Here is a 25,619-nt window from a genome sequence, read left to right on the forward strand (position 1 = left end):
AGGCCCTGTTCGACCACGGCCTCAAACCTAGAAGCCTTTTGTTGTGTGCCTGTGTGCTGTTGACTCCTCTACTCTACTACCATGCTGCTCCTGTCAGTCAATTTTATAATTTTCAGCTATTAAAGAGAGCTGATCTGTGCTGTTTACATGTCTGTATATATGTTTATGTCTCATACCACAAAAATTACAGACCAGTAAATTGATTTTATTGCTTGTGATTCTTTCATTTTTCCATAGGTATCATACAGATGGCAAACAGGTCATCTCTAAATAACACAGAGACAGAGCAGGACAGTGAAGACAGAGAGAGGAAGATGAGGGAGGTACAGGCCATGCTGAGAGAGATGAAGTTCAGGAGCTGCATGGGACAGAAGAAACTGGCCGACAAAGAGAAAACTGAAGCACAAAAATGTATGTTTATTTACTCAGAAAAACAGATACAACACGGTAACGGATACATTTTGATTTCTTTTGACTGATGCGCGTATTTGGCCATTTGCCATGGTAATAATGGATGGATGGTCACTATTTAACCAATACATACTGTATAAATAAACCTGTTCATGCATTTTCACATTTAGTTTCCAAGCATCCATTGCATTATTGGACTGCCCAAAGCTATGAAGAAATGATATTTTTAAGATTTAAGATTTGGGTTTTATGTTAGCTCCTGATCATTGTTGTGGTCATGACCATCGACAAAGAAATTAACATCTAATCTATCACTGAATATAAATATATCATAAAATATGTTACAGAACTTTTTGTAGTATTAGCCATCATTGAGAGTTGTACATAGTGCTAGTCTTTGGTGGGTAGGCTGCAGTTAAAGTTTGAAAACAAAGTTCTAATGTAATTTGTTAGTGTAAATTAACCAAACTAACCTAATGCAAACTGATGCAAACTAAATTTTCCCACAAGGAATCAAATATCCTTAAAATCAGATGTTCATGCTCATTATGTTGTTTGCTAGTGTTGGATCGTGTTAATGAAGAGTTGGCAAACCACCAGAGAGAAAACAATGACTTGGCCAAGGCCATAAGAGAGCGTCTGATTCGTTTCCACTCTGAAATGATGGACCTTCGAGACGCCCTGAATGAAGCTGTGAACAACACAGCCAGAGCTGCAGAGATCAACAATGTTAACCAGAAAACACTAGAGGACAACAAGGTGAGCTGGAAATCAACATGAGAAACAGTAGACCACAATGAACAAAAGTGTATCTTATACTATACTGTCTCTGTCTCTCTCTATCTCAGAGGAAGATAGAAGACCTGCTGTCCAAAAACAAGGACGTGAATGACCAGTTAAATATGGCTGAAGATGATGTAGCCAAGGTCAACAATGTGGTGCAAATGCTGCAAAACTCCAAAGAGGTTAGAAGAAGCTGATGAAGATTTATTTCAAATTCTGCCTTGTGTTCAAACTTTAAAACTCTAAATGCAGGAAGAAACCTAAAAAAGAGACAAAAAGCTCCTGCCTCATTACCCATGTTTTTTGATATTCTTGTAAATGTTTTAATGAACCTGCCAGGACTTGGAGGTTTTTTTAAGCAACAGTGAAAGAAGAATATAAGTGTTCAAAAACTCCAATAAACACAGCCAACACCAGGTATCCCTGCAGTGTATATGAAATTGCTAAGCCAAATTTGAACCATGTATGTTTTATTTGATTTCTTTGGTAATTGCCAAAACATGTTAATAGGATTAAATAGAATTATGATTTTGACAATCACGTTATACATTTTTAATTTAATAATGTAAAGTTTTCATTATTCCCTTGACTTTAATTTAAATTTCAATTTATTTGTATAGCGCCAAATCACAGTACAAATCATCTCAAGGCACTTTACAAAAACAAAAAACCCAACAAATCCCTTTTGAACATGCACTTGGCTGCAGTGGAGAGGAAAAACTCCCTTTAACGGAAGAAAAAACCTCCAGCAGAACCAGGCTTAGTTTGGGCGGCCATCTGCCTCGACCGGTTGGCAAGAGTGGATAGAGGAGAGAGAAAATAATGATGCGCTAGTGAAAGAAGGCAGCTCTAGAAAATTGTTTTATTGATTGTTTGATTACTGCAGGTCTGTGATACGTAGCCTGATACTAGAGATACATTTACTAAGTCTAATAAAGATGAGTTAATTAATGGTAGGGTGTCTGTCTTTAAGCAGTCTAGGCAGGATGGGGTTTAAGAGACATGATGATTTAGATGAAGCAACTAGTGATGTAAATTCAGAGAGATCTATGGGAGAGAAACAGTCTAAACATAAATGAGGTCTTACAGATGATTCAAGAGCTACTGTAGTAGAAGATTCATTTATTCCAGGTATAGGAAGCATATGCTGAATTTTATCTCTAATAGTTGTGATTTTATTTGTAAAGAAACTCATAAAGTCATCACTGCTGAGAGCTAAGGGAACACTGGGCTCAACAGAGCTGTGACTTTTTGTCAGCCTGGCTACAGTGCTGAAAAGAAACCTGGGATTGTTCTTATTTTTTGTTCGTGCAGTTTTTATATGTTAATAGTTTTTCCAGGCTAGATAAAATTTCTCTAAATTTGTGGAACACCACTTCCAGCCTTCGTGATGCCTGCTTTAAGGTATGAATATTGTACCATGGGGCTAATCTCCCCTGATTCACTAACGTCTTTTACAGAGGGGCCACAGAATCAAGCGTTTCATGCAGGGAGGTTACAGCACTGTCAACAATATGATCAATTTGGTAGGGAGTGGGATTGAGGCAGCTGCCCTCCACTGTTTTGGAACATGGCATAGATGTAAATAAAGATGGAATCATTTTCTTAAATTTATTAATAGTGTTGTCAGATAAACATCTGCTGTAGTGGAATTTTTTTCCAATTGCTGCATGAGCCATCATCTTAAATTCAAAAGTTATTAAAGAACGATCTGACAAAATAGTATTATGGGGAAAAACTATTAAATGTTCAATTTCGATGCCATAGGTCAGAACAAGATCAAGAGTATGATTGAAAGAGTGGGGTGGGCTTGTTAACATTTTGAGTGAAACCAATTGAATCTAATATTGAATTAAATGCAGTGCTGAGACTATTATTTTCAACATCTACATGAATGTTAAAATCTCCCACTATAATGACTTTATCTGAACTAAGCACTAAATCAGACAGGAAGTCTGGAAATTCAGTTAAAAACTCTGAGTAACGGACAGGTGGACGGTACACAATGACAAGTAGAACTGTTTTTTATGCTTTCCAGTTTGGATGTGAGAGGCTAAGAGTGAGGCTCTCAAATGAGTTATAATTGTTCTGAGGATGAAAGTTTAATAATAGGTTTGAGTGGAAGATTACAGCTACTCCTCCACCTCAACCTGTGCTTCTAGAAACATGACAATTTTTATGACTGAAGGGAGTTTGTTCATTCAGACTGACATATTCATCCTGCTGTAGCCAGGTTTCAGTGAGACAGAATAAGTCAATTTGGTGATCAGTTATCAAATCATTTACTAACAGAGATTTAGACGAAAGAGACCTGGTATTTAATAATCCACATCTGACTGTTCTGTTTTTCTGTTCAATAAGAGGAGTGGTCTTAATTTTTATTAGGTTTTTATGAATAACTCCTCTTCTGTTAACATCTGATTTATTTGATTTATATGTTTGAGGGGCAGACACAATCTCTGTATGGTTCAAAGGGGGTGACGGCTCTAAGGAAACTGCAGAGAGGCGTTTTAGACTGAGTCTCTGCATCCCGGTCCCCACTCCGGATTGTAAAACTTTAGGTTGGCTAATAAACTCGGCCAGATTTCTAGAGAGGAGCGCTGCACCATCCAAAGTGGGATGGATGCCATTCCTTGATACCAGACCGGGTTTTCCCCAGAAAGTGGCCCAATTGTCTACAAAGCCCACATTGTTTGCTGGACACCACCTAGACAGCCAGTGACGGGTCAGTTTGGGGAGGGAAATTGGCCCCCTAATTTGGGGGCCATTACCTGTACTTGGTTAGTACAGGCCATTACCTATACTTGGTTAGTACAGGTAATGGGATTAAGGCTTTCATGTTTGAATAAATGGCCTGTGGCCTGTTTGTTGGCCACGTCTGGCCCATGTATTTGAAACACAATAACATCCTTTAATCTCTACAGGTATAAAAAGTCAGCAACTATTTTATTTTTGTTTTATGTTCTATTTTCAAATCACATTTTTCTTCAATTTTTCCCCATTGCAACCTATTACATAATGATTTAAATAAGGTATGCTTACTAGTGTTTTCATGAAAACTATCACCTAGTTTTACTATATTACCGTGCATAGTTATCAAATAAGGATAATGTTGTAGGTTGCACCTAGTTTGGGTCTTTGTGAGGGAGATTTGGGTTAATGTAAGATCAAAGATCACTTGTACACATTATTGTTTATTGTCAAAATGCCAGAAAATTATTTCCAAATATAAATGGAAAATCATACAGAGGAAACACAAAAACCTATGTGTGATTTAACAATTCACATGTTGTTGTTAGGAGTATGAGAGGTTAGCAGCCCAGCTGGATGGTGCTAGGACACCGCTGATAAAGAAAGTGCAGAACTTTGCTGGAGCCGACTCCAAGATCCCCCTGGTGGAGGCAGCTGAGAAACACGCTGAGATGCTGGATGCTTTAGCCAGAAACCTCTCCAGGTAAGAGACTATGTAGCTACTTAGCTACAACTGCGTATTAAATTTGTTAAGCTGTAAGATGAGCTTCTCCACCACTGTGGTTGCAAACCTCATCAGGAAAATAATATCAGTTAGTAAAGTAGAACAAGAACAGAAATGTCACCAATCTTCTACAGAATGATTTAATTTATATTATGAATGTCTGTTTGTTGACAGTTTGGTTGCAGAAACTAAGAAGGATGGAATTACAGATGTAACACAAGCCTACAACAACATCATCAACAGAATCAGAGAGGCAGAGGAGGCTGCTGAGATGGCTGACAAGGCTGCTAACATTTCTTTAGGGGTACAGGACACACATAACATTTGCTCCTATTTTTATATGCGCACACATGCGTGCAGAAATAAAAACTACTTTAGCAACTGGATTTAAATCATATATTTGTTTGTGTCTGACTTATAATATTGGTTTGTATGTCTAGAGCATAAAGGATCAGATTTCTAATGCTCTGAAGAACCACAGTGTGGAGTTAAAGACTGACGCTGAAAAGCTAAATGATCAACTCAACAATGGTAAAAACACATATCACTGCATTATGTTACATTGTCTTCATTTAAGTCATCATATAAGGGATGGCTTGAAATTAAGTAAAAATAGTACTTAAACCTTCAGTTTGGATCAGTGTGGATGTTTTTGTAGTTGAAGGTCTTTTTGTTTTCTGTTGCACAGACCTGAAGCCACAGCTTGAAGATACTCAAAAGCGACTGGATGAGGCCAAAACCAAACACATTCAAGTGATGGGGAAACTGGCAACAGTTCAAAACAACCTCAGCTTTACCAAAAGTATGCACATTCAACACATGCATGCATACACTTAAATTAAATTTTGTAATCTCTCGATCAATATGACTCTTCTTGTTACAATATGACACTGGCAGTACATATATCAAAACATGCATTATTAAGTTTTAACAAAAATGTTTTAAAAAACACATTATATATTCAGTAGTTGCTGTCTTATACTGTATACTGTATTACTGTCTTTTCTATAAAATTAAGTTAAAATTACTAGGAAAAGCAGGATTGCAACTTATTCAGGTACTATTAAATTTAGTACCACTTTCAATATTACTATTTTCATCTCTGTCTATGATGAACAGATGTAAGTCAGGAGATCAGTGAGGCAAAACAAGCAGCGGGTCTGGCAAACACTACGGCCACCCAGGTGAACGACGCCTTGCGTCCCATTAAAGAGCAGCTGGACCAGTGGCAGCAGGCCTACGGAGATGCTAATATCACCAGTTATGACATCAACAAGGCCCTGATGGAGGCCAATAAGACTGGTAGGAGCTTTTGAAAATGTGTAAATCTTTCCTTACAAAATGTTTCCCTACAAAAAAAGATACTGTATTTTCACACGTACGTAAGTCACGTTTTTTACTCCTCTGGCTTGTAGTGTGACTAACACAGCAAAGCGACTTATATGTGTATATTTACAGTCATTTTGTCAAGTAGTTACAGCGTTAGATGGCATTCTTGGCACTCTTGACTCAATTGAAGATAATGCTGTACCACTGTAAAAGTAAAAATACTTATGTTCATGCTAAACTCTAGCTCCTAGTATAACACAAGTGAAAATGTTGCCCAACAGAAAGAGCTATGCTGCAGACTTCAAAGTGCAGGTAATAAAGTCTGCAGCTAAAACAAAGTTTGGAGTGAGTGTCAGCATTCAGGCAACCTGAGAGAGGAGGAGGACACACCACTTCATCTCCCCCCACTCTGATGTGGGGGAATTGTTTAATGTTACTTGACACCGATGAATGAATATCATATTGCACTTCTACCCTACATTCTTTATAGGCTAATTTAGACTATAATTGGTATAATTAGAAATGTGAAGCAACTTATTTTTTTCTTTCTTTTTTTCTTCAATATGGCCGTTTTTGCTAAAAGCGACTTATACTCTGGTGCGACTTATAGTCTGGACAGTACGGTATTTACTTGATTAACTACCAGAGTTTATCTTCCTGTCTGTTCTTCTTTCTGCTCTTTATGTGATTTCTTCACATTTAAAATCTTTATCTATGATGTATTGCTAGTGTGCCAGTATGAATACTTGTGCTTATTTTTTTGTTGTCCTTTTCAAACCAGTTTTGATCTTAACATTTCCACTTTAAGATGGCTCTTTGCATAATTAAAATTCAATTATTTTACTTACCTATTCTAATAAAAATGGCACAATATGAAGAACAGAACCCAGACTAATAGTCAAATAATTGATTAGTTGATCAACTAAAAATGAATCTGCAACTATATTACTTATCAATAAATTGTTTAAGTCTGTAAAAGCCTAATATTTCCTGGTACCAACTTCTTACATGTTATTATTTAGAGCTTTATCATTCAAAATTACATAACTGGATTTTGTCATAAGACAGAATGAACAATTAAAAGATGTTCTTTAAGAAGAAAATAGGAAAGATTAACAGTAAGTTAATCAACAATGAAAATGATCATTAGTTGCAGCCCTAATGAAAGACATGAAAAATGGTGAAGTTCTAGTAGTTCTTTTGTTAATTGATGCTAGTCAATAACAAATGAAATATAGTGTAACATAATTTCAAAATAGCAAACTTTTAAGTTGTTATATGGCTGCTTGAATATGGAAAAAATCCTAATCACAATTATTTTGGTCATTATTGAAATCATGATCATTTAACACAATTATTTGTTGATTTTGGGAAAATGTTGCGCATATTTTTGAACCAGATTGGATTCCTCAAATTTAGACTGTTCTCAGAAAACTGATTGGTTCTACCTTTTTTGCTGACCAACAATGCTGCTCTTGCTGCTCTTCTTACCATCTTCACTTATGCTGATTTTTAAATACCACCACATATCTCAACTTGCTTCACTAACAGTAGGCTGAGGGAGTTTAGGCTGAGGAAGCTGCAAAAGTACACGTGCCATTTAGAACATAAGACAAAATAAGCAAAACTAAATGTGGAACTCAATTACATTTTCTCAATTACATTGTTTTTGTGATTGGTTGGTGCTGACCCCAAAATCAAAATTCAATTGAATTCAATTAAATTCAAAATTCTAATTGCACACAGTATTAGTTAATATAAAAATATACTTTGAATCAATGTAGGTCCATCTCTTTTCCTCTCTCTCTCTGTAGTGCATGAACTGGGTACCTCTATTCCTGCGCTCCTAACAAAGTTGGATCATCTCCAGAGTCAGTCTGTCCAGATGCCAAACATCTCTGAGAATATCAGCCGCATCCGACAGCTCATACAGCAGGCACGCAATGCTGCCAGCAAGGTACACACACACAGACACACACACGCACACACACACACAAATACATAACAACATCCGAAGCTAGAATTAAAAAGGCTTTTTTCCCAGCACCCTCACAGTTTTTTATTGCTTTTTCTCCTTGTCTTTGCACACATACAGGTGAGTGTGCCAGTGAAGTTTAATGGGACATCGAGTGTCCAGGTTCGTCTTTCACCTAACCTGGCTGACTTAGCTGCCTATACCTCCCTGAAGTTCTACATCACTTTGCCAGCACAGGACATGCAGCAGTCCAATGATACACAACAGTTCATCTTCTACCTCGGCAATAAGGACGTAAGCATCACCACATTAAGACAGGGGCCATTTTGTTTTGTGGTTTTCAGTGATGAGTCATGATGATCATTTTAAGCTATTATTTTGAAAGTAGTTTTTATTAATTATATTTCATTTTCATTTCATATTTCATGTACACACTTTTCCAAAATGAATCCAATGATGCCTGTAGTCTAGTAAGGAGTTCCTGGGCATGGCATTGGATGGGAAGCGACTACGTTGGTACTTTAACATTGGAGGAGAAACTGCTGAGGTACAGATGTCTGAAGATGTAGAGTCCAATGGAAATTTCAACAGAGTGGTGCTAGAAAGGTGAGAGGTGGAGGCTTCTTTTTATAATTGAGTATGTCCGTGTCATGACTGCTTGCATCAATTAGTTTCTCCTACATGTGTGTTCCCATGTACCTTCCTATTCTGTATGTCCTATTCACTTTGTCTGTCTGACTCAATACAGGATCCTGCAGTATGGCCAAATGTCCATGTCTTCAGAAGCCACTGAGGGGGACCAAAGGGTCACCAAAGCCTATGTGGAGGCTCAAGGAGATCAGGGACTTCTGAATCTCTTGAGTGATGACACTGTCTTCTATGTGGGAGGATACCCAAGTATGTTCACAGTAAGTATATCAAGGGCTGTGTTCTTCTCTTGTGTGGTGGATTTAATTACACTCATCAATTGTGCACCGAATCCCCCATTAAACTGTAGTTGTTTCATTGCTGCTACCATAGGGGTCTCATGTAAACATCCACATTTAACTTTTGAATGTTTAGCTCCCTATGAGTTATGTACATGTTTCCACTCAGTAGAGCTCTGATATAATTTTAAGCCATAAAATGAAAACGTAAACTACAATGAACAGTTTTTAAGTTTAATGGCAGATCTAATAACCTCGGCAGGTTTAATCAGCACCAGTCACTGAGAGGATTGTGCCGATATATATCTTAACTTTATTGTATGTTAATCATCATATTTTAGATGTTGTTTCAGATGCTTTTGTATGTGAAATCATGGTAAAGGAAAACTAGCAATTTAGAGCCTCAACAAATGCAGTGGTCTAAAAGTGTAACATACATAAACTGAAAATATTCCATAAAAGGATGAGTACCCTCTACTGCTTGATTACCTTTAACTGTTGTACACATTTAATTATGGTAAGTGGAGTTTCAGTGATATAGGAGTAAATTTAAATCATAATATACTGAGAGTATCCATCGATTCAGTTTTTTATGTTTATTTTTGTTATAGCCCCCTGCCCAGCTTGCTCTGCCTAATTTTAAGGGCTGTGTTGAGCTAGATACACTGAACGAGGATGTAATCAGTCTGTATAACTTTGAAAACATCTTCAGTCTCAACACCACTGAGGAGAAGCCTTGTGGCAGGTGGGTGCTTGTGACAAATTATTTAAAAAATTGTTTCATTGAAATTGTTTATTTATTATTTGTATATTTTTCACCATTCACCATGGTTTGAAATGAATTAAAAACAGATCCAAGCCAGTTCTGACACAGGCATGGGTAAATGATGCAGCATATTTTGATGGAACTGGCTTTGCTGAGATCACCTTCACTGATGAATCAGATCGCATGCAACGCTTTGAACAGGAAGTCAAACTGGTGTCACACAAGGGTATACTGCTCCTTCTGCAAAACAAGGTAGTTTTCACTCATTTATGTTATTATATGTTATTTATTATATTAATAATTTATTCACCAGTTTCATACATTTTTAAAATATATATTAATTTTAAATATCAGTAGCTGGATTGCCTTCAAATATTTGGTATTTATCAGGTTCCAGTTCTTACTTTTCAGACTGTATGGTTCAAAAATAGCCAAAAGAAGCTGGAAGTGTTTTTCCATGTCTCTCTCTTCCATCAGAATCAGTTCTTGTGTCTGGCCGTGCTTGAGGGCAAACTGAAGGTTTTCTATGATTTCTATGGTGAACTGGAGGAGCTTGATCCTAAAGAGCCTACATTAGATTCCCTGAAGATCAGTGATGCTGAACCCAAAGTTGTAAGGCTGTCATATTTTCTACCTTTTTGATGTATATTGCTTTTAAAGCAATGTAGGAATTCTTCACATTAGCACAATCTGCCACTTTAATAAATTATAATAGCACTTATTCTTCTTTGATCCTGTTTTATAAGAATATCTAGATGTCATTAGTCAAATTTGGCATCTGTTTGTGAATGAAGGCCTCATATGTATTCAGGTTTCCCACGTTTTGTAAATTGTTACTACCTCCCTTACTTTCACACCCATGTTTATTCACAGCATTATCCTACACATATTGTCTGTAAAATGGACTAACAAACAGTTTTTTATCCTTAGTTACTGCTGTTTACACTGAGTAGGAGTACTAATCTATTTTGATGTCTGGCATTGCTTTTTTTATTGTGTAGCTGGAGATTATCATTCTGCATAAACAACAGAAACGTGTTGTTGTGAGGAGCAACCGCAACACTCTGTATACCAAAGACTTCACAGAGAACATCCCTACTTTCAGTGGCAGCTACTACCTGGGAGGAGTGCCACAGCTCAACATGCCTGAGAAGTAGGACGCACACATACTTACACACTCAGACACACGTCTCACTATAGTTGTGAGGACACTCATTGACATAATGCATTCTCTAAACCCTTACCCTAATCTTAACTATCTAACTACAGTAAATAGCTGACTTCAACCCTTAGTCTAAGCTTAATCTAATCCTAATTCTAACCCTAACTCTTAAACCTTCATCTTAACACTCAAAAACCATTTGAAGTTGTGAGGACTGGCCGACCTGTTCTCAGAACCCCAAAATGTCCACACAATGATGGTATTAGAGTAAAATGTGTCTACATAACCAAAGAAAGACATGTATACACACACAAACATTTTTTTATTACCTGTGGAGACTTTACATTGACTTACAATCATTTACCAGAGACTTATCCTACCATAACTACTAACCACCATAACTACTACTTGCCTAACCCTAACCTTTAACCCTACTAATCTTAAACCAAGTTCTTTTTTAAATTCAATGATATACATGGTACGGATGGGGATTTGGGGCCCCACAAGTCAGTCCCTATGGTCAGTCCCTGTAGGCAAAACATGTACATACACATAGTTTTCTTACTAGTTCTCTTTCCTTTGAAAAGGGGCTCCCAATTTGTAAAATCAATTATTGAATCAATGTATTTATTTTATTTTACTTGTCTGTATAGCACTTTTTGAAAGCCTTTGTTGTTGAAAGTTGTTGTAAATATGCTATACAAAGAAATTTGACCTTGACCTTGACCTATGACAAATGTAAATGTTTTTTTTGTTTGTTTGTTTGTTTTTGTTTTTGTAAAGTGCCTTGAGATGATTTGTATCATGATTTGGCACTATACAAATAATATTGAATTGAATTGAATATCTATTATTTGAAGTCTGATATGCTTATACTTGGAAATATGTCATTTCCAAGTAATTAAACTATTGTATTTTTCATGTATGATGTGAGTGAGAAACCTTGAGATTCCGAATAGCATAATACTGCAGACAGACATATTTGCAACAAGCTGGTGGAAAAAGTGGAGCATTTAGTAGCTAAAATCCAAGATTGTTTTCTCATGAATTGTTGGAGGACAAAGCATACAGAGTATGTAAGCCTATAAAAAGTGTAGGTCAAGTGCATGTGACTCCATCTCTTTGTATTATTAGGTTGAAGTCTGTGTTTCCTAAGCGGGGCTCTCTGAAGGGCTGTTTCAGAAATGTGAAGGCCATGAACTCTCACATTGACCTGAAGAGGATGACAAGCTCTGGAGTCAGTTTTGGCTGTGACAGTGACCTGCTGGTAAGAAACTCTCCAATCTACCAACAATCTCAATTTTCTATTGGATGCAAATTTTAGTCATTGTCTTTGCTGTTATCCTTTTGTTTTTATTTACTATATGTTTAACTGTAAATACGTGGAGACACAAACAATTAAGCCCCCAAAATAGTACAGTGCAAAACAACTCACGTTAGCAGGAAAATTAACTCTACAGATGGAATATGTAGGCTAAAGCTGCTGTGTCTACCTTTTTAGCAAAACACAACCTATTTAACAGTAAAGGTATTATCAAACAAAGGCTTGTGTTACCTGTACTATCCAGACAATACCAATACCAACATGCTCATATATTGTGGTGTTGTTATTTTATTTACTTTAAATTGGGAATTAAATTATAACTGTCAGAAAGGCAGTTTAATTTTCAGTAACTATCAAATTAAATGTAATTAAAATATTGTATTGACATTCATAAAGTCCTAAACCACGTTTACATATAAATCTACCTTTTCACTGTGAGCAGTTTCTCTTTAATGTTATTAATGCTATTGTGTTGGCATTTAAGGTAAGTGCAGATTTTTGCACAATAATGCAGTATGTCTTGACCTGCGTGTGTGTGTTAATGCAGGTAGCTCGTGAGGCTTATTTCTCTGGTCAGAGCTACCTGGAGTTGGCTCTGACTAACATCCCCAACCTTGGGAACAACTTCTATGCTAGCTTCAGCTTCAGAACAGAGCAGAAGGAGGGACTCCTGTTCTACCACCATAATCAGGTCAACAAACCCTCTAACACTTCCTGTTTCTTCATTATTTTTGTCCTTTTCTCTTTAGATTAAGAAATGAAAGTTTTTCGTGCATAACATATGTCCCATGGTACATTCCTCTGACAAAATCACCTTATTTATGGCCACTGTATGTCCATATAGGAAGTGTTTCAGGTGCTTTTAAGTGAGGGCTACGTGGTTGTGAAAGTGGGCAAGAGTGAAATTAGGACTGCGAAAACCTACAATGATGGCAACATCCACTACATTGCCATCTACAGCAACAGAAATAGGTAAGACCAGTGTGTTATCATGATGCTCTCAAAAGAAGCACCAAGCACTTTTCAAACATGCACAGAAACTGCATTCTATCTGTCCAACTGCGCACCCTTCAGTTTGCGTCTGTACATGGACGACGTACTGGAGAAAGTGACAGAGGGCATTAGTCTGTACAGCAGTGACAGTAGTGTGACAACTGGAAAAAGAAGCACCTTCCTGGGAGGAGTGCCCAAGCAATTCCTGACCAACCTCACAGGATGCATCAGCAATGTTTTCATCAAGAGGTGAGTAGGAGTCAAACAGTTCAGTCACAAAGTTAAGTTTAATGCCATTAAACAGGCCTGAATCATCTTTGTTGTAGTGACTGTCTCAAACAGAAGACAGTAGCTGACTCCAGTTTTAGTCTCAAAAATAACATTTTAAGAGCACTTTTACAGCTGCATTTTTACCTGCATCCTACTATTGCTAGATATCTCTATTTGGTGTGTAAGAATGTATTAATAGGACTCTGCTGTTGTCCAAAAACACATTTAGATGATAAGGTAAGGTAAGGCAAGATAAGATGAATGAAGGTAAGGTAAGGAGAGGTAAGAAAAGATAAGGTAAGAATTACACTTAAACTGTTGAGTTTTACAGTCTTACAGTGGTGGGTCTGCCTGTGAGTATATCTTTAGCTCAGTTTTGTTTCTTGCCCTCAGAGAAACAAGTCCTCAGATGGTTTTGGACCTGCTGAATGCCGATGTAAATGTCAATGTCCCTCTGACCTGTCCTGCTGCCAAAAAACCTCAGCAGATCATCACTGCCCAGGCCAAACACAGCAACAAATCTAAGGTACGCACACAGATACAGAGCAAAATTTTTAAAATTGATGGTGTGCAAACAGAAATAAACAGTTGACATGAACTGATCATATGTGACTATTAATAATCTAATGGTATGTACGCTCACTTTCTTTTAGGGTAGGCACAAGAAACCATCAGACCCTCGTAGTCGTAACACAAGGGAGTCCTGTCAGAATGAGCTGTCACACCAGGAGACTGGAGCGACACACTTCAGTGGTTCCACATACAGCTACCAGAGATATGACTCTCTGCCCAGCTCCCTCAGCTCCATGTAAGGGTGAACATCCAGCATCTCAGAGTATATACTGAATATTCTAATATACTGACTTCATACAGATAGTAAGAGTCTACAACTGATATCCCAAAATAAATATGAGTTCATAAATATCAGTTCATTGAGATATAGTACAAGGACTTTTTTGATGTCATCTATTGTAAATCATTTCTATCCTACAAAAGGCTAATTTAGTCTTATTGGCAACTGAGCCTAGGTGTTGATACATACCTACACATTGAAGGACAAGCATTAGTCACTGTCATTATTATACAGCTGCAAGACACCTCTAGTCATGCACGTCAGGTTACACTCCCACCCTATTTTTAACCATGCCACAGCCAGAACTTTCTCCCAGTGGTTGCAGACAGTTCAATGGTCCCACCTCCCAAATCCCAAATCCACATTGTGTGTAGCTGTGCATCATGCATGCCAATTGGTTGGCCTGACTTCCTGTTGGGAGGTGGGAGTAGGTGGAAGGTGCATTCAAAAAACAAAATGGAACAGCTAGAGGCGAGACTTTCTGACGAAGCGAGGAAACAAAAAATGTATTCCATTATTCGGCCTGTTTTGCTGCTTGTTTGAGACGGGACCAGCTGCAGCCTTGCAGACAGTGCAAACCACACCCTTACAAAACATACCGTAACCCTAACACTTCACTTCACTAAACTCAATTTGTCTACATGCCTGTCTGCATTATATTTATTTTAAAAATCTATTCAAAATAAACATTTTCAATTACTTTTGGATTTGCTATTGTCTCAGCCACCATAGCCTGGCCTGCAGCTGGTTAAAAAAATATGGATTTAGCAAACAAAGAATGGAATCAACCACTCAACATAAACAATATACAAGTAAGATTCATAAAAAACACAGTTCCTATGTGATTTATGATACACATGAACCATATCGATAAACGTCGCCTAAATTGCATCTTCCTGCTTGGCTGGTTTTCTGTTTTCTGCCTTCTACATTTTCAGTCTTTTGTTGTTTGAGTGCCCCCATAGATAGAACATTAACACTTGCAAAAGTGTATATGAAATAGCTAGGCAGCTGTCTCTGAATGACAGACACATATGTTTTCATAACGTGCAGTGACAGAAGTCTAAATCCAGCTTAATTTATGCTTTACACAACACTGTCACTGTCAACACTGTTTTTCAGTTTTCCTGTGTCCAAGTGGCTGAGAAATTCTTTTAGTGAATATTTAATCAGCCCTCTCTCTGTGCAGGCCTCACATCTCGATGGCAGTGAGAATCAACTCCTCTAATGGTTTGGTGCTGCACATGGGTGGCAGCCGTCATGGTGGAGCTGTGATGTCACTCATGTTGTTAGATGGCCACCTGCAGCTTTTGGTAGATGGAGGGAAAAGAAAGGCCAGCCTGCGTACCCGTAAGAAATACAATGACAACCAGTGGCACACGGTAAGATTGCTCACCACATCAGGTCACATAAATAACACACCCAGGAAAGAGAATGTGCATGAAACTGACACACTATGCAGCTTTTTAGTTCCATCCCATAATTTGTATTGTATATATAACGTAATGTAAAAACGATGTGGGTACAAAATCAGACATTTAAATATTTATAGAAAAAGATATCTTTAGTAGATTTTTTTGCATAGTAGGCTCTAATGAGCCTGAATCAACTAACCTACTCTGGCTCTCTCTGTATTTCTGTTTAGGTGTTTGTAAAACGTGAGGGAGAGATGATCAGTCTGATAGTGGACGGTATTGGCACTCAGTCAAAGAAAATTCCCGGAGGAGACAGGACTCGTCTCACAGGGTCTTTATATGTCGGAGGAGTCCCACCCTCACTGATGGTAAAACCTGATGATGTATTCCAAACAGCTGTTAGGTTACAGAAACACTTTTTGTAGTAATGTGTTTTTATTCAGTAAGGGATTTTAAACAGCAGCCAAAAATGTTAAATTCCAAATCAGCAACATATAGATAATACCAGTTTTCAAATGGATTGTCTCAGTGTAAGATAACTAAAAAAACAGCCTTGTTACACTAATAATCTATTTTATTCTCCATGGACTAAATGTCTGTCTGTGCTGGTTGTTTTAAAATCACAGACCTCAGACTCTGGTGGTTTCGTTGGTTGTGTCAGAGAACTGATGCTGAATGAAGCCTCTGCACAAAGCCCTGCCTACAGTCAGGGAACGGTGCCCTGCTTCCAAAACCCTCTACAGCCTGGAGCATACTTCTCTGGACAAGGAGGATACATGACAATAGGTTGCTACTGCCAGGCTTTAGACATGTCTTGTTTGAGACCTGTGGTGTTGTTATAGTGACTAATAGTGCTACTTCTCTGACTGCAGACGAATCCTTGGTTCTGGGTCGGGATCTTGAGATCAGGCTGGAGGTTCGACCCATACTGGGCTCTGGTATGCTGTTGCATGCTGGGACATCATCATATCACCAACTGAATTTGTTCCTCAGGCAGGGAGAGGTAAGAACAAGTCAATGTGGTGTTTTTAAAAACTATAGACAATAAACTGAAAAAGAAAGCAGAATCTGTCTTTCAGCCTAAAAAAAAAACAAATACATAACACCTGAAAATGATTGTGTGTTTGTGCAGGTTACTTTTTCAGTCAACAGTGGCAAAGGTGAATTCTCTACCTCATTCACTCCTGAAGAATCTCTTTGTAATGGACACTGGCACACAATCACAGGTGGGTTTAAATCAAACTGTCCTCTGAACTTGTGACTGAGCTGTTGAACTGGCCTGCTGTAATGCTCTTGTGTTGTTTGTGTATCTCCCAGTGGTGAAAAAGAACAATATTATCCAGCTCCATGTGGATGCAGCCAGTGAGCACACTGTAGGCCTCAAACCCAGCCGATCTACAGGGGGCAAGGAGACCATTTACCTTGGAGGAGTCCCTGGTGAGTCCACACACATGCATGACAAAAGCAAACCTGTCTAACCTGGTCATTTTCCCCTGCTGGATTCTGTTTATTTCCTGTGTCATTATTTTTTTATGGAACTAAGAAAGGTAAGATATGAAATGTTATAATAGTGATATAAGTTACAAATACATTATTAGGCTACACAACACTATGTGATATCATCTAAATGTACATGCTGTCCACCAGACGGAGTCACAGTTCCCAGTGTACCTGCTAGACTGCCAGCCTTCCACGGCTGCATCCGCCAAGCAACAGTGAACCGCAGACCTGCCACGTTGTCCAAACCATTTGGTGTGCATGGAGCTGTGGGTACACAGGGCTGCCCATACTAATAGATCCACCCCCTCCACACTCACACACATTCTTATCCTCACATTCCCCAACTTCAAATTACTGGTGGTGGGTGTCATGTTACTGTAGCTAATTTAAAATATAAATATTTATTTTATGTTTTCAGAATTTTTTTAAAATATTTTTTGTTTTTACATTTGTCATCACAAGAGGACTTTGTTTTTGTGGTACAGGGTGCTACAACAGTGACAATTGTTTGCACAAAGTGGTGCACTGATACAACAAGACCAGTTAAAATCTCAAACAAAATCAAATCAGTTATACAGTGCAGTATATGGTAATAATTAAATATTAATATTAATATTGTCCTTTAATTACAGTTGTGTATTGCACAAAATGTTAAAAATATCTACTAAGTTGGTATACTGTAACACCCTCAGGCAGTGCAGATTTTGAGTTTCTCAGTCTCTGTAACACCAGGTAAGACAATTTATACACCCAAGGTTGCATATTTAAATGGAAAAAAAGGATATGCAAAGGTATATCATTTGCTATTCCCAATATCTGAGACAGATGTCTCTTCATATGTTCATAGTTTTCTAAAAATGCATTGGCTCTCCCAAACTTTTGAATCAGTCTTGTTGATAATGCTGCATTCAGGTCATATTGGAGTTACAGTTATAACAGGTTTCAAACTAAACATTCTAAAGCAGTAAACAGTTCTAAAGCCCACTTGGAAACTGCTCTGATCTGACTTATACCTTGTATACCTTATACCTTATACCAACTTAAGTCCCAAGATCAAGGTAATTAAACCCAAACCTAAGGATTATACTATAGTGTCTGTCTTTTAAACACTTGCCTATCCAACTATGTTCAGCTCATGCTGCCAGATGTAGGCAGCATTTCCCATCTCTGTTTTGTCATAAATGTAAACATACCAGATTGTATGTAATATAACCATATAACCAAGTATGTCACACAATGAAAAAGCTGTCCCTCCAGCACCCATGTCTTACAAATATATTACTAAATAAAGACTGTTTTCCTTACAAACTGCTATGTTCAGTGTTTGCTTCACATCTGCAAATGAAAAGCCTTGAGATAAATTGTTTTTCTTTGCCAGTGCAATTTATTTTGAAGAGTAAATCACAACAAAGCCTCAACCAGTACTCACTCAGGCTCAGAGTTGGTGTAAGACAAATACAGAAATCAAACTTAAGGCTTATTCTCAACACAATACCAAGGTTTTAAAAACTTTTTTCAATAAAAGTAACTGTCAAAAGAACAGAACAGCTGTTGATAAACAAGTCAAACAGTTGCAGACATGGCAGTCAATGCAGAAGACTGGACTTACTTATCTGCTAACCCTGTGGCATTCATCCTGAGAGGGAGCAGAGTGTTGCCTTTGGCAAATAAGACGATTCAGCAGAGAGGGAGGTGGAGAGGAGGCGAGGAATCACAGAATTGATTGAGACTCAGTTGAGGTTTGGCAGGTTCAAAGCTCTAATCCAGACTCATGTCCTCATCGTCCTCTTTGTTCTCTTTAGAGTCCCCTTTAGTGCCCTGCATGGCCCTGGCAAAGGCCTCTACATCTGACATACAGATAGAAGTATGTAAGCAATAAAAGAAATTAGTATATAAGTACAAGAACTCTTTAACAGAAGATTCAAGGTCTATATTTAATTCCTGGACCATTATACTTGCCATATAGTCTATAGACTTTGTATTTTATCAAATCATTACAAACAAATGCTTATCTTGACATTTCATTTGATCCTTTACTGTTGGAATAAAAAGTGACAGCCTTATTCAGGTGTAGCACTTTGTAATATCCCAAGAACTCTGTATAATCTATTACTACACAGTTTTCATGGTCTTCACAAGTGCAAGGACAATTTGTAAGGACCATTTTAAGCATAATTCTATCAGAGAACAATTTTACATTTTATTTGCTCTTCTTTTTATTGCTTTACTTTTTCACACTCCTGATTAAGTGTTAACACTTGGTTTTTAGGGTTAAGATTAGAATTGAGAACTCAAGTTAAGTATTTAGTTGTGATGGTTAAGGTTAGGGTAAGGGTCTAGAATATGCATTACATCAATGAGCATCCTCACAAAGACAAATATGTGTGTGTTTGTCTCACCTCCTCTGTTTGCGGCATCCACAGCCTCTGCTGGCAGACCAAACTGACTCATGAGAGGACCAAGCTGCCCGGAGGCCAGGGCACTACTGAACAAACTCATTGACTGCACAGGGGAAGAATCACAAAAAAATTACTATTACATTACATTATAATGACATCCAGTTACAGTGCCTTGTGTAAGAATGTCTATATGTATTTTCTCTCTTTGCTATTTTACTCCTAAATAAAATATTTCTAATCCAACCAACTAACTTCAGAGGTTGCATAATTAGTTAGGTCCACTTAAGTGTCACATGATATCAGTATAAGTACAACTGCATGACTAAACAGGTCAGAGGCATAACTGTGGCAAAAACAGATCCAGGTTGGGTTCTAAAACATACATGTTCAAACATGTACAAAGCACCATGAAATCCATTCTAACAATATGGCACATCTGCAAATGCAACAAAAGGAGGCTGACCACCAAAAGTTAGAGGAGGGCATTAATCAGAGATTCAACAAAGAAAGCTAAAAAATTCATCAGTCATTGTTAAGTGCTCAGGGCAGCAGAGCCACTTTGTTTCAATATTTTCTTCCCACCTGCTGGAACTGAGGTGAACTGAGTGTGTTCTGGATCTCCTCAGCACTCTGTGGTAAACTCTCTCCGGTAGGGAGGAAGGGCAGGAGTCTCTGCTGGACTTCAGCATTGGTCAGGATGGGAGCCATCATTTCGGGAGTGCAAACACTCGCGAGGTCCACTAAACATGAAGAGCAAATTCTTTTAAATGCATTATGTTAAGCACTTTGAATTGCACTTGCACATGAAACGTGCATAACTTGAATAGAAATTAAAAGGAAGCAGTCCCCTCCATTGACTGAGCTTTCCCTCACCTGCTGCTCCCTGAGCAGTCGCTGCTGCTGGAACGTTCATGGTGGCAAGGATGCTCTGCAGATCACTGAGCTGGATAGGCTGATGGGAAGCTGGGCTTCCAACAGAGGCTGGGACCAGTGGAGTCTGAGCTGAGGCTGAAAATATGAAGGTGTGAAAGTTAAACATAGCAACCTGTAAACAGTTACACAGCAGGTGTCAGACTGTGTATCCAAATTTCACTCTATAGGATAATCAAATGAATGTAAGACGTTTTCCATCAGATTTATTAAAGAAATATCCAACTGTGATAAAGGAGCCGTGTCAGGATTTAGTACATTTAAACATTTAAGTTGTCAACAAAATCTGATTATTAAATGTTTTCACTTGTTTTCACTTACCTGGTGTGGACAGAGCAGTACCAGCAGGTGACACAGCTGAAGCAGCAGGGGTCACAGGAGTGGTGGGGGCCTGAGAGGAGCTCAGTCTGGGGGTTCCACCTGACGGAGTGGCTGCTGATTGGCTACGAGAGCTGAGGAAAAGATGATATAAATTTAGTGATAATTTCTGATATATTTATAAATATCACATAGTACATTGTTGAATAAAGACTGTGAGAATGTGTGTGGTGTTCACTTCTACCTGGATGACGAGCTACTGGTGGCTGGTCCTCCGCTGCCCAGCAAGTTAGCAAGACCCGGTCCTGCTAGAGCTCCCAGGCCTCCTTGGACAAATGTAAGCAAATCAAAAAACGACGAAATTGATTTCTGATTTTTATTTATGTGTTTATCTGGGCTGTAAATGGAGAAAAGAACCTATATTTCAGATTGCTCTGTTGCATCAACACTTAATAGAATTCACACAGTACTGATGAAAACAACAAAATGCAGCAACGACAGCACTGGTGGTATAATTCTTTAGTGGTTAGTCACCTAACACCATATCACTTGACATTTTAACATGTAGTATGGTTTTAAAATATGGATTTTCCTATATCAGTTTGACATTTGGTGCTGTTGCAGCTTATAGAGGTGCCCCAAATAGGAAGCTGTAGAAGTGACAAAAAAAGTAAGGGTTTCATCCTTTATTGCCAACTCTGTCTCTGTTAACTGTGTGTGAATTACAAAAAAAGTCAGCCTTGCTCACCCAGTCCACCAAGGCCTGCAGGCCCAATCAGCTGCATCAGCTGGTTGTGGCTCATGTTTCCCAACAGATTTTGCAGGCCTCCCTCTCCTCCGAGTGCAGAGAGCTCATGTCCGCTTCCACCTCCACTGCCCGGTGCACCAGGAATGGGAGGGTTGTTCAGGTACTCATTCACTTTACGACAGTATTCCTCATCCTTGTCCGTCTTTGGCTCCTGATGGAAACAGGTCAAGGACAAATTCTTTGCAACCACAGCTTAAATATCCACAGCCTAAATAAAAAGCCTCCATTTCACCCTCACAGCACAAAAAACATGATGAAAATGGATCAAAAGTTTATTTTTCAGGGCCACACGGCAGAATGATCCTCATGTGAGAATTGCAAAAGGGTCTGAATCCAGATTAATACAATTAATCATGCAGCCCTAATTTCCCCTGTTTTGGCTTGTGAAAATTATTTCTGGCAAGTAAGCAGAAGAATTATTTGAAGAAAGATTACATCACTACAGGAGGCCATGGTCATGTTCATTTGACTATAAATGTATCCCTCAAGGAAAAAAAAAACAAAAAAAAAAAAAAAAACAGATGAAGGCATGAATATCAAACTGTAAAAAAATGTGCTGTAATAGTTTCTGTACCAAGCTCTGCTCTTCAATCTTAACCCTCTGGGGTCGACGAATGCGCGGCGCGTTTTGACGCATCTTCTACTGATAATGCCGAAACAAACTTAAATTACTCCGTCAATTCTGATCGTACAGATAAAAGCAATATATCATTCAAATCTGTAAAGGGTCTAGTTTTAGTTGTATACCATAATAACAACAACAAAACGCTGTGCTTTTATTAAATAAAGAAAGTCGACAGGGTGCACTGTCTGTCTTTTCTGTCTCTGTCATCTCTTCACAGACACGTAAATAAAACAACCAGAATCTCAGCGAATAATTGCCTCATAAAAATAAGAAACATATGACTAGAAAGCTTGAAATGTTTTCTTTTAAATGAAACAATTCAAGTCGAAAACAAATCATCACTTTTTATTTAATCCATATGAACGTAAGCAGAAGTACGTTTTCTCCTGTCTCACCTCATTACAGGTAATGCGATCCCACCTTGTACTCTGTTCACTGTTCACATGTAAATAATCCGCCCCCGAGAAATGACATAAAACGTCAAACTTCATCAAAGAATTTACTCACTTTTTCTGCGCGTTTGGATGATGGCACGTTACGCACATGAAGAAGCGCTTATATTCCACACAGAGACAAATAGTTTAGTTTGTCCTCAGAGTAAAAATACTGATTTTAACTAAAGTGACGAACGTTTGGCTCCACATTGTATTGTATTGTGCTGCACTAATCCCCTCCCAGCTACATTGACTGAAAGGCTCATTATGCACGTCTTTGTCTGGTCGTTGAGTGCGTCTTTTGTCTTCTCAGGTAAATCACATGACTATTCATCCTGAGACACACCTTCTTGCATATGGCCTTTCTGGACAAAAAGTGTCTTAGAAAATTTAAATCAGTGTATTGTTTACTGTGAATGAGTGAACAAGATGACTTTCACATCATTGTGAAGTAAACACTTTTGGCAACAACATGCAGGTCTCCAAAGTCTTGTGAATCAATGTTCTGTTTGTGTTTTATGGTATTATTTCAGTGACTAAAAAATTGTAGTTTTTCACTAACCATGCATAAACACTGTTTTCTCAAAAACACAATCATGTATAAAATTGCTGCTCACATATTATTGTAGCCCATTTTGAGCTGATTACAGTGTTATCAGACTTTAGCCATTAATATGTTTAAAAGACACTGAAAAAAAGCACAAATGTCAGGGCATGTCAAAATCTGTCCAGGGCCCCAAAACCCCCTTAGACTCCATAGGGTTAATGCCTCTCATTTCATTTTTGCCTCTAAGGAATACCTAATTGCCTGTACAAAATACATACAGCTGCATTCAAACAGACAATTTACAGTTCTTGTCTTTTTAAAACGATAAAGTAAGCACCTTCCTCTCACCTGCATCCAGAAAAACAGTCGCTTGGATCCTGCCTTGAACTTTAGCACAAAGACACGTCCAGTGGTGCACTGGCTCACTCTCTTGAATTCACAATCATCAGGGAAAATGATCAGGTCCTGGAAGTGTAACAGCAAAATATAAAGGTTTTCAAGACAACAAAAAAAAAAAAAAAAAAAAAAACAGCACCCCACTTTCAAACCACTTGAAAGCTGAAATTCTGAACTGACTAAATTTCTGCCATTAGGTCTTGAAAAGCAAAAAAGTGATGATAAGCTTAGTTCAGTTTCACTAATGGTCAGCGTCTAGTAGAGTGATCTGTTGGCTTGTGGTTTTCTTGATTTACTGATGACGTTAGCATCAAATTCACCTCAAAGAATTAATTCTAAACAGAAGTTTCAGAATATGAAGGGGTTGTGGTAGTGTCCAAAAATATGACAATTAGTTTTGATCAGACCACACAAAAAACATTCAGTGAAAGGAAAAGAAGTAATTAAGGTTGCTCACATCATCCACATTCCCAGTGGTCCTGTCCTTCCAGCAGAAGTGAATCAGGGAGTCATCGGACTGCTGGATGTATACCATGCCCTTGCGTTTATCTGGTGTCACTATGTTCCCCTTCAGGGTCATTTTACCAGCACGAAACTCTACCAGGTACTTGCTGGAACTTCCCCTGGAGCCGCTTACCAAGCTTGGAAAGAGAGCGCCGGATGACATCTTTAGATCTCTTTTTAAAGCCCTAAACACTGGAGGAAAAAAAATTAAGTTTACAAGACCATACAGCTATTTTACTGTGTGCATAATTATTACAGACATATAGAAACATATCTACAAAAAGCAGAAAATAGCGGTTTGAATATTTACAGCTGCAGAACGATTTCTACTGCATACACCACAATTTCAACATGACTTTGTGGACACAGAAACAGATTATAGACACTTATAGACTATGTCTGAACACCATCCTCTTGACATTAAAGTTAGACTGGAGACCTAAAAAAAAAATCTAGCTCACAGATGACACCATTTTGAGCACAATTATCAAAACCAAGAGAAATTTCTTGTACATCTATGTACAGAGTTAGCATTCTATTAAAAGCAGCCCTTTTAGCACGGAAAAGCCAATATTCAGATTGTGTTGTAACTGTTTCATAGAGGTGCAGTTCTACTTTTGATTCTACTGTGTTGAACTCAACGGTATTTCTATTACTGTGCCCACCCCAGTTATAGCAATGAAGCTAGGTTAAATAACAGGATGTCTAAACACAAAGTAAATATGACCATCTTCAAGAAGGAGGATTTATTGCAGTAGTTGGATTAGATTGCCGTACTTTACCTAACAAAGATTAAAGTAGTGTCCGTGTTAGAAAAAAAACAAAAACAAACATCCTGTTGTTGTCATTGCTATAAGCTGACTTATGAATATTATAAATCTTGGTAAAGAAAATTTTGATACAAACTCAGCGTTAGCTAACTACACCATACTAGCTAATGTTAGAAACGCTGACGTCGAATTTCTAATAGTTTCTTCTTTTAATCTTAATCTATTTCGCATCACGTTGGTACTGACACAATAAGCGTCTATTTTAATCACGATATTGCTGTCGTCTGATCCAAACGTTTCATTATTGTGGAGTTGTTAATTTCATGTTAAGAGACTTTTTAAAGCAAAGCTAACAAATGGAGCGGTTAGCTAGTAACTATGTCATGCTGGTCTTAAATGCTAACGTTAGCCCGTGACTTGACTAAACTGACGGGGGATGAAGGCCAAAGTGTTTCAATTTATATCACTGGATAAAGTCTGAACCCAACTTCAAAAACAGCCATCTCTGTATAAACGTACAATTTTAGAAAATTCATATTAAACTGAAATTTACAAAGTAATTAGGTTAAAATACCTGAAGTTTCACAAGTGCAATTTGTCTACAAGTTGCTCTTTGCGTCGCTTGCTAGTAACGTAATGCTAGCTGATTTCCTGTTGTGTCGTGAACGCGCTTCTTGTCCCTGGGAGCGCGCAGAGGGAGAGTAGG

At 38.1% G+C, this 25,619-nt stretch overlaps 2 protein-coding genes across 6 annotated transcripts in view; one reads left to right on the plus strand and one right to left on the minus strand.

Annotated features, from left to right (window-relative positions):
• Positions 1-18,411, plus strand: part of lama5 (laminin, alpha 5) — a 94,577-nt gene extending 76,166 nt beyond the window's left edge. For all 4 annotated transcript variants that reach the window (XM_026332451.2, XM_026332452.2, XM_026332453.2 and 1 more), the window contains 29 exons: positions 238-411; positions 974-1,170; positions 1,260-1,376; positions 4,494-4,648; positions 4,844-4,973; positions 5,110-5,200; positions 5,358-5,471; positions 5,789-5,971; positions 7,813-7,955; positions 8,094-8,267; positions 8,440-8,579; positions 8,722-8,881; positions 9,511-9,644; positions 9,752-9,917; positions 10,143-10,277; positions 10,667-10,818; positions 11,962-12,094; positions 12,699-12,842; positions 12,996-13,123; positions 13,226-13,393; positions 13,808-13,940; positions 14,068-14,222; positions 15,457-15,649; positions 15,913-16,050; positions 16,309-16,468; positions 16,555-16,685; positions 16,815-16,908; positions 17,000-17,119; positions 17,330-18,411. In XM_026332451.2, coding sequence (XP_026188236.1) covers positions 238-411; positions 974-1,170; positions 1,260-1,376; positions 4,494-4,648; positions 4,844-4,973; positions 5,110-5,200; positions 5,358-5,471; positions 5,789-5,971; positions 7,813-7,955; positions 8,094-8,267; positions 8,440-8,579; positions 8,722-8,881; positions 9,511-9,644; positions 9,752-9,917; positions 10,143-10,277; positions 10,667-10,818; positions 11,962-12,094; positions 12,699-12,842; positions 12,996-13,123; positions 13,226-13,393; positions 13,808-13,940; positions 14,068-14,222; positions 15,457-15,649; positions 15,913-16,050; positions 16,309-16,468; positions 16,555-16,685; positions 16,815-16,908; positions 17,000-17,119; positions 17,330-17,475 — 4,208 coding nt within the window. In that variant the 3' untranslated portion in view covers positions 17,476-18,411. The remainder of the gene's footprint in view (positions 1-237; positions 412-973; positions 1,171-1,259; positions 1,377-4,493; positions 4,649-4,843; positions 4,974-5,109; positions 5,201-5,357; positions 5,472-5,788; positions 5,972-7,812; positions 7,956-8,093; positions 8,268-8,439; positions 8,580-8,721; positions 8,882-9,510; positions 9,645-9,751; positions 9,918-10,142; positions 10,278-10,666; positions 10,819-11,961; positions 12,095-12,698; positions 12,843-12,995; positions 13,124-13,225; positions 13,394-13,807; positions 13,941-14,067; positions 14,223-15,456; positions 15,650-15,912; positions 16,051-16,308; positions 16,469-16,554; positions 16,686-16,814; positions 16,909-16,999; positions 17,120-17,329) is intronic.
• Positions 18,412-18,539: 128 nt separating this feature from the next.
• LOC113145580 (proteasomal ubiquitin receptor ADRM1) lies at positions 18,540-25,613 on the minus strand. 2 transcript variants are annotated; one of them, XM_026332457.2, is made up of 10 exons: positions 25,488-25,613; positions 24,097-24,335; positions 23,592-23,708; positions 21,578-21,788; positions 21,074-21,152; positions 20,833-20,963; positions 20,455-20,589; positions 20,164-20,321; positions 19,582-19,684; positions 18,540-19,029 (listed from the first exon to the last, which is right to left on the minus strand). In XM_026332457.2, the coding sequence occupies exons 2-10, from the start codon at positions 24,304-24,306 to the stop codon at positions 18,941-18,943; spliced, it is 1,233 nt and encodes a 410-aa protein (XP_026188242.1). In that variant the 5' UTR covers positions 24,307-24,335; positions 25,488-25,613; the 3' UTR covers positions 18,540-18,940. The 2 variants fall into 2 exon arrangements, with proteins under 2 accessions (XP_026188242.1, XP_026188241.1); XM_026332456.2 differs by having other exon boundaries at positions 21,074-21,155.
• Positions 25,614-25,619: the final 6 nt, after the last annotated feature.

Source organism: Mastacembelus armatus, chromosome 7, assembly GCF_900324485.2.
Source record: "Mastacembelus armatus chromosome 7, fMasArm1.2, whole genome shotgun sequence".
NCBI lineage: Eukaryota > Metazoa > Chordata > Actinopteri > Synbranchiformes > Mastacembelidae > Mastacembelus > Mastacembelus armatus.